The sequence below is a fragment of the Micrasema longulum genome, unplaced genomic scaffold (genome assembly GCF_059751315.1).
Source record: "Micrasema longulum isolate JH-2025_06_02 unplaced genomic scaffold, ASM5975131v1 h1tg000815l, whole genome shotgun sequence".
NCBI classification, from domain to species: domain Eukaryota; kingdom Metazoa; phylum Arthropoda; class Insecta; order Trichoptera; family Brachycentridae; genus Micrasema; species Micrasema longulum.
This window is the reverse complement of record NW_028278007.1, coordinates 281,991-298,068: the sequence shown is the minus strand read 5'-3', so window position 1 is coordinate 298,068 and position 16,078 is coordinate 281,991. Positions and strand designations below refer to the sequence as shown.

At 31.4% G+C, this 16,078-nt stretch overlaps 1 protein-coding gene across 1 annotated transcript in view; it reads right to left on the bottom strand.

Moving 5' to 3' along the window:
* Positions 1–1,140: 1,140 nt before the first annotated feature.
* The window catches only part of LOC148278882 (uncharacterized), a 94,309-nt gene continuing 79,371 nt past the window's right edge, over positions 1,141–16,078 (bottom strand). The window contains exons 2-5 of the mRNA XM_088230753.1: positions 13,665–13,768; positions 3,707–3,823; positions 2,650–2,891; positions 1,141–1,714 (exon numbers count right to left, since the gene is read on the bottom strand). Of these exons, the coding sequence (XP_088086879.1) occupies positions 1,288–1,714; positions 2,650–2,891; positions 3,707–3,823; positions 13,665–13,768 (890 nt within the window). The 3' untranslated portion in view covers positions 1,141–1,287. The remainder of the gene's footprint in view (positions 1,715–2,649; positions 2,892–3,706; positions 3,824–13,664; positions 13,769–16,078) is intronic.

Below are 16,078 nucleotides of genomic sequence, written 5' to 3'. Positions count from 1 at the left end.
TTAATTAACTCATAATACAAAAGTATGGATAAGAAATATTACAACAGTAGCGGTTAGGCATATTGTTGATGATATGCTATGTCAATATTTACTTTATATTTGTAAATCCACACAACTAACAATCATAAAATGCCACAGGTAGACACTGTGGTCACCTAACAACACTAATGATAATAATATATATAACTTGGATAACAGAATAATATTATTCTTGTATGTATATTACAATAATAAAGAGCACTGCTATAATTGAACTAAAATTTATGGTGCAGCAATCTATTCATTACTGCTTGAGATCATTTTTCTACTATGATAATAAATAAGTAGTCTTATTAAATACAATCCAAGATAATAATATGTATAATATCTATCTTAAAAGTAACCACGTACAAATAAAAATTGTGTAGCAAAGTAATCTTAACCATACATTAGATTAACATATTTCAATGCAGCATTGAAATGGAAGAAAATCTTCTCAATCACAGACTTCATGCTCTTATGACACCTGCACTAATTGAATGATATCATTTTACGTCAACATGTGACCTTATTGATATAATTACATTATAATTACGTTAAAAATGACATCCATATCTCTTGAACAGTAAATATTATTGTATTTAATGGTACGATGCCTACTTATTGTAGTAAAGATAATGTCTATAAATCAGCAGCCACAGCATAGAAGAAACATTTTATTGTGATGAAATAAATCAATACAGTATTATATTATGTACCTATGCACTGATAACAATTTGAAATAAAGTTTAGTTTTCCTTTGCTTAGAAAGAGTTTAACTATGTGCAATATTGTGCAAGGCACATTTTTAAAAAGAGCACTACTTAGAATGGTTTCAAAGGAAGGAAATTGAGATTTATAACTGTAAGACACGCTGCCTTTTTTATTCATATAAATATATATTGATTGGTAGCACTGTTATTTTATTTCTACAAAAATATTTAAATTTCAATAATGCTAGGTGTCTACTTTGATTTTAGCATAAGGTAAATAGCTCAGTTACCAGTGGATATTTATATTTTAGAGACAGTTTTGCCTGCGGATGCTGATTTTATTAATCAGAATATTTTGGAACCTGTCTGTCAATTTTTTGAGTCTTTCGAAAATTTATTTTAGCAATTATTTAGGTAATGTGAAGAAAAATAGATTGATTCAAAGATATTTAACATTTTTTCTAAAGAGGAATGTAGTGAGTTAGCTGTGCAAAAATATACATTTTGGATGTTACAGAGGTCATATTATTAACAACTATTTATTCAAGCCGACTGCTTAGCCATTTTCCGATGTCGCTGAGCCATTTTGCTTGTATGGATGAAAGATTGCTCTCACCATTTGGTAGCTCCTTTTGAACCCTAATTTAGTATATAAACTTTTGGAGGCATCATTCTCTGGTCTAATGAAAACAAAAGGTTTGTAGCCTCTTTCAGTCACTTCTTTTGTCAGATATTTTGCTAAATACAAGCCATAGCCTTTCCTTCGATACTCCGGCTTAGTTTGCATAGAAAACATAGCACCATAATACGATTGCACCATCCAAGCTGCTAATTCACCCGAAGAAAATATGCCGTAAGCAGGTAACTCGGACACAAGTTTCTCAAACACATCAACACACTCCATATCATTGGCTGGATACAAATCATGAATAGATTGCATGTGTTGTGGCTTCAGTCTACACAACTCTACATCACTTGGAATTCTGAAAGAATATTTAATATTTAATTTTATTATATTTATAAAATAATCAGGATTAGGAATGGACAGTTAAATACCATAAACGTTTTAAGCTGGTTTTAATATAGTACACTGCAAATAACATTTAAATATTATAAAAAATATTATAAAAGTAAACAAATAATATTTTCATGATTCAAGCATAACTAAACTGTTTCAGAGGTTTTTAAACTTTACTAATCAAAACCATAATATATTACAAACTGCCGACGTTTTCATTTTTAACCTTTTTTAAGCTATCTGCAACAAAATCTCTGCAGATAATAATGATGGAGCACTACACATAATCAATTTTAAGTAATGTGTTATTGTTAAATATAATAGATTTTGTGAGCCCCATATTATGAGCAGGTGCGCATAAAATAATTAACTCATGTGCGGCTGTAATATCACACTACAAGACTTGATATATCTCTCTTATTTTTTTAATGATGAAGTTAGATTTTTTAAATCTTCAAATTTACATTTTCATTCGGATTTGGAAAGTAAAATTTGTATTACTATGCTGGATTTTAATACAAAAAATATTTATTCTTGCTACGTGAAGAATTATTGTCCGCCAATAAGTAAAAGAACTCATAACAAGAAGACAGAGACGCTGTTCTGCGGCCAGTGTTTGTATGAAACAGATTCAGTTGGTTATTGACAGTGATGGGTGACGCACGCATGTAAAATTAGCAGCATATTTATGATGTTTGATTTATTTTGATTTATCAGAATTTAATGATGTCTATACATTATGGAAAAGGTATTATTAAACAGTACGTCTCCATGTTTTTTTTTCAAATGCCTGACCTTTAGAATATTCCGTTTTTTGCTTGTGGTAACACGATGTTTTTTTGTATACCTAACTTTGTGGAATAATATTGTAAGTATTGAATAAATAACTTTGATACATACTCATCCATATTAAAATCCTTTGGCGGATCTTCACAAATATAAACATCTCCGTGGACTTTCTCTAGAGTCCCAATATTTTGGTAAAACTTTTCCACTTTGTCCACAATAGCAGAATGGGTAAAGTTCAAGAACAATGGGTGAGTCCAATCTATCAGTATATCTTCAGATGTGAACAGCTCTATAGAGTCCAGGCAATCATTGGGACAAAATACACTGACACTCTCGTACAATCTTCCATTAGGCTGTAATCAGAGTAAAACAGAGTAAGAAAGAAAAGTAGAAAAAATAGTATGCAAAGGAGTTCATACAATCAGTAATAAAAATAATATGAATTATTTTGTTAACATTCTCTCACAACCTTGAATATTTTGCAGTAATTTTAATAACATATTTAAATAAAACAATTAAAATATATGTTGTGTTAATTTGTGTTGACCATTTTTTGTCTTGCATCCATGTCTTTGGTAATTTTATTTTGTTACAATATAAGTGATTTTAAATACAAATATATTGTTACAAATCTCAACTAAGTGTAGGTAGCTTGAATTATAGGCTAACTTTAGTTTCTGGGTTAGTTGCATTTCTATCAATTAATATATTTTTTATTTTCTGTTTGAATTTTGAGTATTTTGATATGTTCCGAACATTTTTTGGCAGATGTCTGGATTGGCAGAGAGATTTAGGTCCAAGATGTAAGTGGGAACATTACCCATATGATGTTCTCATTCTTGGTATCTGCTGCAATTCTTTAATGGCTTCCCGGGTTCCTATGTTTTTAGCTTTGGTTTTGGTCTTGTGTTTGTACAGATAACATAGTAAAACCCGATTAAAAATTTGAAGAGTATCTAAAACAGCCGCTGTTTGGAACACAAATACCAAAATGGTGACATTTATAAATTGGAGTGTGTACTTTATTAAATAATCATTAAAACTATTTGTGGGCACGGTGATATTAGGACCTAGAGGTGATTAATTAATTTTGAATTGCTGATCGGAAGAAGTTCGATGGCCACCTTACCATAAATTGTTTTTTTTTTTTAAATGTAAATGATCTTACCGTACTAGTGCACCCCGGGAAGTGAAGGCACACGGGCTCCTCTGGCCAACTTTTCGATACATAAAAATGGAAGTCCCAAACTCGATTATTCAAATACGTCTTAATTGTCTGGTGAAACTGTAAGAAAAAGCAAAAGAATTAGACACTAATCAACATATTTATTTATAAGGAATATCTACACGTTTAAGCATGAGGAAGTTTAAAAATGCTTATCATTTATTGAAACAGAATTATGATATTCAGCATACTACTCGTATTATGATATTATGCTACTTAAATGAAACACATTGATTTAAATTTGTTGCAAAGAGAGAAAAAATAAATCCGAGAAGGAATATAGAAGTTTAGGCATTTCATGTAACATTCACAGTTCTGCCTATGTTTAAACATCCAAATTTCTTCAACTACATAGCGTGTAAAGTGGACACTTAAACCAGCTAATGAGAGGTCTAGACTTCCAAATTCCCTTCTCAGAAATGTTATCCCTCACCGTTGCAACAGATTTAGATCTTGATAGCTCCCTAGGAAAGAAATCCAGCCTGTCTTCAAACATTTGAACATACTGAAAACATTTTTGTTTAGAATACGTTGCTTTAATGATCATGTATTTCTGAGTTTGCAACGTCCCGATGACAAATATAATATAGATACATACAGTGTCGTAGCTAGAGTGATGAACGCCCTTGGCAAGATTTGTGTTTTGAGCCTCCTAAAACTTATTTTCTAGGAAGAGAAAGAGAAAAGAAGGCAGTGGGTTTGCAAAATGCACCTCCCTAAGGGTTGGGCTCTTGGCAGAGGCCCGCCTGGCTAGCCCCTAGCTACGGCGCTAAATACATATACAAGTTAAAAAACACGACGTCTTATTGTGATACATTTTTATCCAAACAAACATTAATTAAAACAACGATTTACTTTTAATAATACACGCTATCAAATAATATGCCACACACAACCGCATTACTTTATTAATTATACTGAATATTAACATGTGAATATATGTGTATTATTTAATACCAATGGACAATGTGTAAATTCCACCAAGAAGTCTTTAAATTAAAAAAAATATTTAAAAGTATCAGTTTTCACCATACAATATAATTATTAAAATATTAACAAAAACAGAAAATACTATTTTTGTTTAAAAATATTTCCTCTACAATAAAGAGGTATAGCCAAATTGGGTGTAATAAATGTATTCTTACGAGCGGTAAAAATTAGAACATTAAATTGTACGGCGAAGTTTCTTGAAAATGCATGAAAAATATAATAAAAATTATTTCAATAAAAACCAACTACTTTGCATGACGTCACTAGTTCTTCTGAATCAACCAATGATAAGAGATTTGTGATAGGTTTCCAGTTTACGGTAAGGTAACTGACCAATCAGAACTCATAGAGAAGAAGGGGAAGAGAACTTGATACATCATACATAAAGTAATTTTAAAAATATAAAACTTTAAAAAATCATAGCGCTGATAATACGATGCATATTTTTTTTTAAAACCACTGAGCTTCCTCATTTGGTAGCCTAGAGCTTATGGAATTTCCACCGATGACAACAACAACAACAACAACAGCAAACCATCACGCCGTTTCACCATAAGGGTAGGCAGAGAGGATAGAATGCCATATCACTCTATCTTTGCATACAGATCTCGCTTCTTCTACATTCATACATCTTCTCATGCACGCGCGCCGATTATTCCGACTTTTGACAGGTCCATCTTCAAGTATTTGTTGGATTTGGTCATGCCATGTCTTTCTTGGTCTACCTCTATTTCTGCATCCATCAACATTCGCATTGTAAATATTCTTAGTCGTTCTTTCACTGTCCATTCATTTTACATGTCCAAACCAGCGCAGAGCTCCTTTCTTGATTTTTTTGATAATGCTTGTCTCAGCTTTACATAAGGTACGAATCTCAACATTCCACCGATGATAAAACTTAATATTGTGATGTATCCTTATGATACCCAAGCACTTAAGTATTCCAAGGCGTTCTATTGTAAGAGTGAATTACGCTTAAGCCTTGCATATACATGTTTAGTCTACTATAAGGGTTACACTTATTTTATGGGAGAATTTTAAAAGTTTAGCGCTAATTTCACCCAGTTTTATTAAGCGCTGTGTCCTTCACTAGATTTTGGCACTAAGCCATTGAGCTAACTAGAATACATGCCAAGATACGTTATTAAGTTGAACTAAATTTTGATATTTATGCTTTAGAGCAGTCATTCCTTTCACAGCTAAAAAGAAAAGTATTTATTAACAAACAAACATATGCTCGTACATAGAAGCGAAAATATTTAAAAACTTAAAGTGAACAATGTCTTTAAAACAATTGAAGATCATCCGTCCCTCCAAATGGTTAAATTCATTAAACCATTCCCTTATTGTGCCAAAAACATCCACACATTACGGTGCTGTGTAGTCATTACACATGAGAGATTTTAAGTCGAAAAAGTGGAATAATCATAGGTAATTGCTTCAAGTATTTGTAGTTAAAGTCAAAAGTACTAATATTTTTAGTCGAATTGCTAAAAACATGAAAAAACCATCAGCTCATGCTCGCAAAGCGAACCAGATAAGCTAATAATTGGTGGCTGGCAGAAGTACTGGCAACTTTAACGTAACGCATGAAATTGCCTGTCTCGCTTCCAAACATATCTGTTGTATCGCGGTTGAGGTATATCAATAAACACAAAAAAGCGGTTGATGAAAGCCCTGGTATTCTCCATTTTCCTATATGGGGCTGAAACGTGGACAATGCGTGCATACGAGAGGAAGAGGATCGATGCATTCGAGATGTGGTGTTGGAGAAGACTGCTGCGTGTGCCTTGGACAGCCAGAAGGACGAATGCATCGATACTGGAAAAGCTTCATATTACAACTTGAGGAGCCAGACAATCTAGAAAAGGAAATAATGTCTGGCCGAGTTGAAGGTAGGAGAAGCCGGGGTAGATTCCAATATAGATGGACTGACCAAATAAAGGTGGCTACGGGGCTAAAATTTGATGAGTCAGTTTGTCAGGCTGAGGACAGACTGAAGTGGAACAGACTAATCAGAAGTATGCATGCTGATCACGATCCTCAGCATTGGGGGACCAACTTGGAAGAAGAAGGATCAAGAGAAAGACGTAAAGAGTGTGTGAGACAATTGTATATTCGGTTCTCTTTTACCTCATACGCAGCGACATGCCACTCATAGGTAAACATTTTATTGTATTAGTGATTTATCTGCGATTTCTGATAAAATGATTTTTTTTTCCCAAGAACTATTAATTACTTAATAAAAAATATATTTTAACCGATATGTAAATGTATAAATACCGAAAATCTTAGCCCATAATTTATTATAATAATAGAGATATTAAAGTTATTAGATATTATAATGTGTACTAGCTACACATCACCAGGAAGGGAGAGTTAATGCTACTTAGGTTTTATGATAATGTACGTTTTTAAATACGTTTTTTTTTTTTTTTTTTTTTTTTTTTTTTTTTTTTTCAGGCCAGGAAGCCCAATTACAGTGGTGAATTACATCACAGAACACCCAGGCTTAAGAAAAATCACAATTTTTTAATTTTTGTGTTCTCACCGGGAATCGAACCCGGAACCTTCCGTGTGTGAGTCAAGCGTCTTGACCACTACACCACGGAGGCCGCCACGAATGTAGGAACTGAACTATCAAACTAAACACTAAAGATAATGGAAACCTGAACTATTCAATAGAATAATACACGGCTTTTCAGGGCCATATCGAAGAATATTTTCCTCAATGTCCGAGTACCTTATAAAAATATCCTAATGAACTTTTCGGAAAATAGCTTTTTTTTATGAGAAATAAAAAAAATATTTGATTAATGAAGCGATACGCACCGGACGGAAAGCGGACTAGTTAAGTGGCAGGGTAGGGGAGGGGTAGGGGTTTGTATAAGGGATACTAGTCCGAGGTATCAAGGATTGAATCAATTTGGAAATTATAAAAAAATAAACAATTGTTTGGAATTAAAAAAAAGGTTTTCCATGAGAAATGTTCCTGTCGCGGCCTGGCCCGTCTATTAGTTGTGTATGTATAACATAAATCAAGACGAAATTCTAAAATTCATTCATTCTCAAGGTCCTGATAAAATATATTTTATGAGAAACTGAAAAAAAATACCGCTTCATTTTAACACCGCTCAAACACATTTTCAACAAAAGTTAGAGTCAGGGAGTTTTTAAAAATATTGAAAGAATCTTCGATTCGCTCAATTCACTAAAGTAAAAAAAAATATTGAAAATTACAGACTTATCTCACTTCTTAGCTCACTTAGTAATTAGTGTTTTTTTGTACTAAATTAACAACTTACTAACCTTTTCCTCACTAAGCATCCAAAAATTACACATGATCTGAACGGGGGGACCAAACGACCCCAGCGCCTACTTGTATCGTCAGGAGAATAAAACGTTGGACGTGTTTATGACCGTGCAATAATTTATTCATGTTTTCACGTACGCATATTTTACTCATTCGTGTATTTTATTCATTTTTGTTAGTTTGCCGAATGCTTATGTACATAAAGTAAAATTGACCCTTGTATTATTTATGTCTTTTTTTGTTTAAATATTTTTAAAAAAAACAACTATTTCAAAATATAAAAACAAAAACAGGAAAATGCTTCTTTCTATTAATTTCACGATTGCAAAAAAATTACGGCAAATAGCTTTAATAATACTTGAGTTATTAAATTAAAATCTGTCTATGGGGGATTCGAATCCCCCCCTTCGGTCCGGCAAGTTTAAGCAACCAATTGGTTCAAGGGCGAAAATAGGAACCTTAAATGCTATCTCTGGCTACAAAATACATATTGTGAACAAAGTGAACTTGCTCTGACTCGCTAGAAAATCCGTATTAAGTCGGGGCATTTGAGATGCATTCCTAAATAAATACTATTTTTCCTTCCTTTCCTAGTAAATTTTTTTTTCATCCAATAAACTTACTGAAAACATATTATAAAAATGTCGAATTGTTCTATGGCGCAAGTACCTTTGACCTATGCGAATAAAATTTTTAATTAATGAAGAAAAATAATTATTATTCTTAAAGCCCTTAGGAAATGCGGTTATTAAAAAGGGAGTTATCAAAATAATTGTGTGTAATTTAATAATGGAGGGAATTAGTAATACGGATGAAACATTAAGGAAAATATCAAATAACACCCTTCTCCATATAAAATCTCAAACGTAAAATAAGAAAATTCAGAATTTTATTAATTTTGTTTTTTTACACAGTGCTATTTTTATTCAAAACGAAATAATTTTCTTGAAGAAAATAGTGTTATTTTGACGTCATTACTTTTTATAATTTAGATGTTTTGAATCCCGCATTCATTTTCGAGACGTCACTCTTACTTACTTGTTATTGTACGAAATTTGTGGATCTTTTAAACGCACGTTTACCCAATTTACGAATGATGACGACAGTAATTTTTATTTAAAATCAAAGTGAATATAATTTCCTAAAAAAACTGGCTGAAATCCGAAACACATTTAGCAATAAATCATGGTCACTATTGATTGAATAATATTGAAAAATTGGACGTAATGGATCGTATTTTCAGCATGTTAGGTGTACGGATTAAAATGTTTTATCCTTAATTAGGCTAATTTTAATTCCCATATGCTGATTCAGCTATTCAAAGTTGTAAAATTTCCCCTAAAACGACAATTGGACTTCAACCCTAAACCCAAATACAATCACAGAAAACAAAGAGCTTTAGATTCTGACATTCCATTTTTATCCATGAATCTTCCGATTTCGATCACATCTCGTTTATTTTAAATGGAAATAAACACTTGCATTTTTACACCCAAATTTTAGGGAAATTTTCAACAAATCAATAACTTATTACAACAGAGACGAAGAACATTAATTAGAAGGTAATACAGAAGTCTAGACGTCTACAGGGCTTATGAGCTGTCAATGGCTGGTTTAAGTGGCCACTTTACACACTGTGTAATATTCACCATTCTGCCCATATTTGAACATCTATATTCCTTCAATTATTTCATCTGTTGATGTTTGTGAATGTTACAAAGTGTGTAAAGTGGCCACTTAAACCAGCCAATGACAGGTCATAAGCCCTATAGATGCCTAGACTATACATTACCTTCTCTTAAATGTTCTTCATCTCTGTTGTAATGTGTTAATATAAACAGCTCCCCAGGGAGTTGAATCCAGTCCTTGTCTACAAAAATTTAGACGAACTCAAAATATTGTTGATAAATCCACCTGGTACATGAAGAAGTATAGAAATTGAAAAAGTAACATTTTCAGGCGTTGCCTAGTATGTAGGTGAAATAATTCAATTAGAAGAATCTCACCCGCATAAATAAAGGTTTCAGCTCTTTAACTTCACAAACATCAACAGATGAAAGAATTAAAGGAATGTAGATGTTCAAAAATATGGGCAGAATGGTGAATGTTACACAGTGTGTAAAGTGGCCACTTAAACCAGCCATTGACAGGTCATAAGCCCTCTAGATACCTAGACTTCTAAATTACGTTATCTTAAATATGCTTCATCTCTGTTATAATATGTCAATATAAACAGCTCCCCAGGGAGTTGAATCCACTTCTTGTCTACAAAAATATGTACAAACTCAAAATATTGTTGAAGTCAATAACTGACAATAATTTGTATACGTCTTAATGTTTGTAGACGTGATTGGATTCCACCCCTTAGAGTGTTATCAATATTTACATTTATTGCAATAGAGCGGAAAAACATTTTTTTTAAAATAAATATTTCTTAATCAGTGCTAAATAAGGTATTATTTTTATCTGAAAACAAGAGAAAAAAAACTTCCTTTCATGGTAATGGGCACTGCATGACATCACCAACATTATTATGAATATCATAAACTTTTCTGCTCGCACAAATTTTAAATACACATTTAATCATGATATTCACAACCACAATACACGAAACTCAAAATATCTTCATAGATCTAATTTTCGCTCAACGAAGTTCGAGGAAAAGTCTCTGGAAAATATTGGCCATTTTCAATTTAATAAACTGCCTGATGGCCAAAAAAACGATTGATCGAATAGCAAATCTAAAAGTTTTGCATTAGTTAAAATATTACTTAAATCTTTTAGACAGTAATAGGTATTAATATAATTGACATAAATAGTCAAAAATATTTTGAGTTTGTCCAAATTTTTGTAGACAAGGACTGGATTCAACTCCCTGGGGAGCTGTTTATATTAACATTTTACAACAGAGATGAAGAACATTCAAGAGAAGGTAATATAGAAGTCTAGGCATCTACAGGGCTTATGACCTGTCAATGGCTGGTTTAAGTGGCCACTTTACACACTGTGTAACATTCACCATTCTGCTTATATTTAAACATCTATATTCCTTCAATTCTTTCATCTGTTGATGTTTGTGCTGTTAAAGAGCTGAAACCTTTATTTATGCGGGTGAGATTCATCTAATTGAATTATTTCACCTACATACTAGGCAACTATTAATTAAATTAATTAATTAAAATATTAAATTATTAAAAATTAATTAAAATATTATTTTTTCAATTTCTATATTCTTCATGGACCAGGTAATTTATCAACAAGTGTAAAGTGGCCACTTAAACCAGCCAATGACAGGTCATAAGCCCTGTAGATGCCTAGACTTCTATATTACCTTCTCTTGAATGTTCTACATCTCTGTTGTAAAATGTTGACATAAATAGTGTTCTTAATTTTATGTTTCTGTTATTATGTTTTCTTTGTATTATAACAATTTTTTTTCTTTTTACGTACTGTCCCAAAGGAGATTTTTTTATAACTCCCGGAAGTATAATATCTTTTTCATATATTGCATATTATGTTTTATTAATAATTAAACATTTAAAAAAAAATACTCGAGTAATTCCAGAATAAATCATTTGTAAAATAAATAAACACGACTAAATAATACTTGATGAAATCGACATTAGGAAAATAAAAGTATTTCCAGTTACAATAATAAAATAATAATCGTTCATGTATCAAAAATACTCTTCAAAAAACCATGAGATATCAATGTCAAGTTTTTAAAAATATTTTTAAAAATTAAATAAAATTCTATTTAGGTATAGTTAATCGAATGACCAATAGTGTTCATGATAATATAGTTTTTGGCTGTCTTAGAACGAGTATTATTACGATTTTTGGCAGTGGAATCAAGTTTTTTTTTTTTTTTTTTCGTTTTTGGAATAACAGCCCAACAGCAGATGTTATGAAAAAAAAACCACAATACCCAGACTAACGAGGAAGTTCTGTGGTTTTTTTTTAAAACTAAGCAATTTAAAAAAAAATAGTTTTATGTATCAATAACAGCGCTATGATTTTTGAAATTTTGTAACTTTGAAATTACTCCGAGTGTGACGTCACAAGTTCTCTCCGATGGGTTCTGTTGATTGGTGAATTGGCTTCTCGTAAACCGTAAATCTATCACAATTATCTATCATTGGTTGATTCGGAAGAACTAGTGACGACGCGACGTTCAAAGTTTTTTTTTTTTCACACATTTTCAATAAACTTCGAAATGCAATTTAATGGTCTAGTTCTTACCGCGCGTAAGAAAACATTTTTTGTAACCAATTTTCCTTAGCATTGAGCTTATTGCGAAATCTTTATTGACGCGGATAAAATTCATCTGACTGAATACTAGGCAACGCCTAAAAATACATTTCATTTTTTGTACTTCTTCACGGACCATGGATTTATTAATAATGTTTTGAGTCTCTCCAATTTTTTGTAGACAGGGACTGGATTCAACCCCCTAGGCAGCTGATGAAAATATTACAACAGTAATACATTTAGAAATTCAATCTCCATGTAATCGATTTAGAAACAATTTTCAATTAGTATGGTGTTTTTGAATAACGCCATAATAATATAGTCAATAACGGCAGATTTTTCGTTGGTTTAATTCATTTGAGTATTTTTAAGGGTTAAGTAAGTAAATCAAGTGTATGAAACCAGTTTTTATTGTGGTTCGCTTCCCGCCAGTTGCAAGATAAAAATCCAACGAAGATTTTATCGCAACTTGTGACGTCACACGCGGAGTAATTTCAAAATTACAAAACTTCACATACATCAACAGATGGAAGAATTGAAGTAATATATAGGTTGAAATACAGGCGGATTGATGAATGTTACACAGTTTATAAAGCTGCCACTTAAACCAGCCAACGACAGGTTAAAATTTTTTGATTAAAATTATTTATTGTCAATTCTTGATGGAATTCCATTGTAATGATGTAATTACTTATATTTACATCTTTTTATTAATTAAAAAATACTTAGTACACTTCCACTTATTTGTTTGACCAATTAGAGCTTTCACCCTCTAACGGGCATCTTCAGACTGGTGAATATTATACAGTGTTAGGATAATTTACATAAAACTAAATATTATCTTAAGTGTAGGTACATTTAAAAATGAGTTGAAAGAGATACAATACGCGACATTTCAATAGAACAGAGTGGGACAAATTATTGAAACATGTGTTGACGGTGTACTGTAAGAGAGGATTCTATTTTATAAAAAACATTTATTGTTTTATTACAATGTACAGGTTCCAACTAACGGGACCAATAAGGGTGAGTTTTTGAATTGTTTCTCCTGATTCATTAATATTTTATCACAAGTATTTTTTATCCTATTTCTTTCTAAAATTTCTTATCTATCTAACTTTTTAAAATTATTATTATTATTTGTATGGATAACTTATACAGCGCCATTTTCGTAACAAAATACCTCAAGGGCGCTGCCTAGACTTATATATTTCCTTCTCTAAAATGTTCTTCATCTCTGTTGTAATATTATTTTGATGTTTCGTTTATCAGCTAACGGAATTTTTTTATTCCATCAAAAACACATTTTCTTAAATCGACCAAAAATAAATTAAAACAAATAAATACCTTAAGCGAATCAGGCAAGTACTTTTCAAGAAAGTCTAAAATGGCTGGAAGCTCTTCTTCTTGAAGCAATCTGAAGTTTTTTCCCTCAAGCACGATTTCCATCTCTGTAATTAAAAAATAAGACATTCTTAATTACTTATATAATCAAATCACAGATCCGACAGCATCAAACTTCGTTAATTGTTTTTGGATTATTTAAGTACTTCGGATTAGGTTTGGCGACTAAAATAAACTCAAATGGAAAAAATCAATAAATGATTTAAAACATTATTATTAAGTGTTAACATGAGGTGTGTCTTACTTTTTTTAAATTAAGAAAATGAGCACCAAAAGTTTAAAAAATTGGAAAGATTTTTTTTTTCTATTTGAAAATCTTTTTATTGACCCTTACGGATTATTACATTTAGTTTACAAAAATTACGTGCATATAAATTTTTATTTATACTCTGTTGTTGATAATAATAATTTTTTTTTGCACCACAACAGGCCAGGAGGCCCAATTACAGTAGTGAATTACATCACAGAACACCCAGGCTTAAGAAAAATCACATATTTATTTTTTGTGTTCTCACCGGCAATCGAACCCGGAACTTTTCATGTGTGAGTCAAGCACCTTGACCACTTCACCACGGAGGCCGCCACTTACTTTACTTTTTACTTTTTACATCTTTTGAAAAATTTGTCTGAGTCTTTTGTTTAGTTTTGTCTGGTAGTTTATTATATAATTTCAGTCCCTGGTTTATTGGTCTCGACTTATTTGTTTCGTTTTAGAAGGTTGTATGTGTTTTTTTTTGATATTTTCGTATTGTGTCTATGTTTACTACACTTTTTTTTCAAGTTTTAGTTGTTCGTCTACAATTACATTAGTGGCTAATTTATGGATAAATTTTAATGATTCTAGTTTAAGAGTTCAGTTATATTTAATTGCTTAGTTTGTTTAAAGAGTTCGATTATAGGTTGAAATAAAATTTTCTGCTCTAAAAGATATCGTGTTTGCTTTTACGTTATGCATATTATTATGTTTAATTACAAGCATTCAAAGTTGAATATAAAGTAGAAGAAAGTGAGCATTTTCGACACCTTCGATCGCGTTCAATCGAGGGAATAAACCTCCCAAAGCTGTTTGCTATATTTGCGCAGTGTACGATGAAGATGCAATAATTTACTGACTAATTGGCCATAGAATACTTTAGGAGAAAACATTATTAACTAATTTGTTGTGTTTTTTTTATTGCGTCCAAGAGAACAAGAGACAGGAGTGGACAGGAGCCCTCTTCATTTGGAAAACATGGACAGAATTTATGTTACCACACAATACATTTTGCGCGTTACTTATAAACCTGGTATGAATTTACACCGATAAGGATGGGAATAATATTTTTATTCAACCACTGTTAAAAATATGTTATTTCCATCCGTATTCTACCACATATGCCTAGGTGTAACTTTATACCAAGTTTTTGGGTAAGCCCCTTTATGATATGATTTAAATCTATTCATTCAACACATTTGGGGCGAAGAGGTGATTACAAAAATAACAAAAGTACAAGCATATCAGGTTATCATTAAAAAAACACAGCATGGGTTATGTACGAAATAACAGTATTAAATAAGGGTTTAATGAACTAAAATAAGCATGCTGTAATACAAATAAAAATTCAAACTAAACGTTACAAACAAATAACTTATGTCAACACATTATTAATGATGTAACTTGATATAACATTATAAATTAAAATAAAGCAGTGTAGTTGGTGTTAGTTTCTTATACCATGTGTCCAATCAGCACGTTGGTTTCATATTGTTGTGCCACTACCACGGTATGTGGGATTTGTAAGTATGTGTAATCAGTGTCCTGACAAAAAGACGGGTACGTCTCGAAACCTTTGACACAGAAAAGTTGGTAAGTGGTTGTATACAAATATTTAGTATCATTTATTCAATAAATATACAATTATGATATCTTAACGAATTCGGCAAGTTCACATAGGTACCTACATAAAATTAATTATTAATTTTTCTTTATTTTAAATTTTTTAATTACGTTTTTCAATGTAAACTAATTTATGAATAAAATGCCTAGATACGTTGAAATAAATAAAAAATAGTGATATTACTAGTAATTTATAAGGCAGAAATTTTATAAAACGAACATGCACGTGTTGTATTATTCTTATATATTAAATAGATAAATTAAAAAACATACAGTTAAACGGGAGTTAAACTGACACATGTCACTTTTGAATAGACAATTATTTTGTAAATTCTCCAATTATCAGACTATACCGGCTTGGAAACGAGTATGGAGAAATGGATATGTTTCGTTTTCTATAGTCAGTTTTTAGATTAAAAATTCTTACTGCGATAAAATCAAAATAACTTAAATTATGCGAATGCTGTAAAAATCACATTAA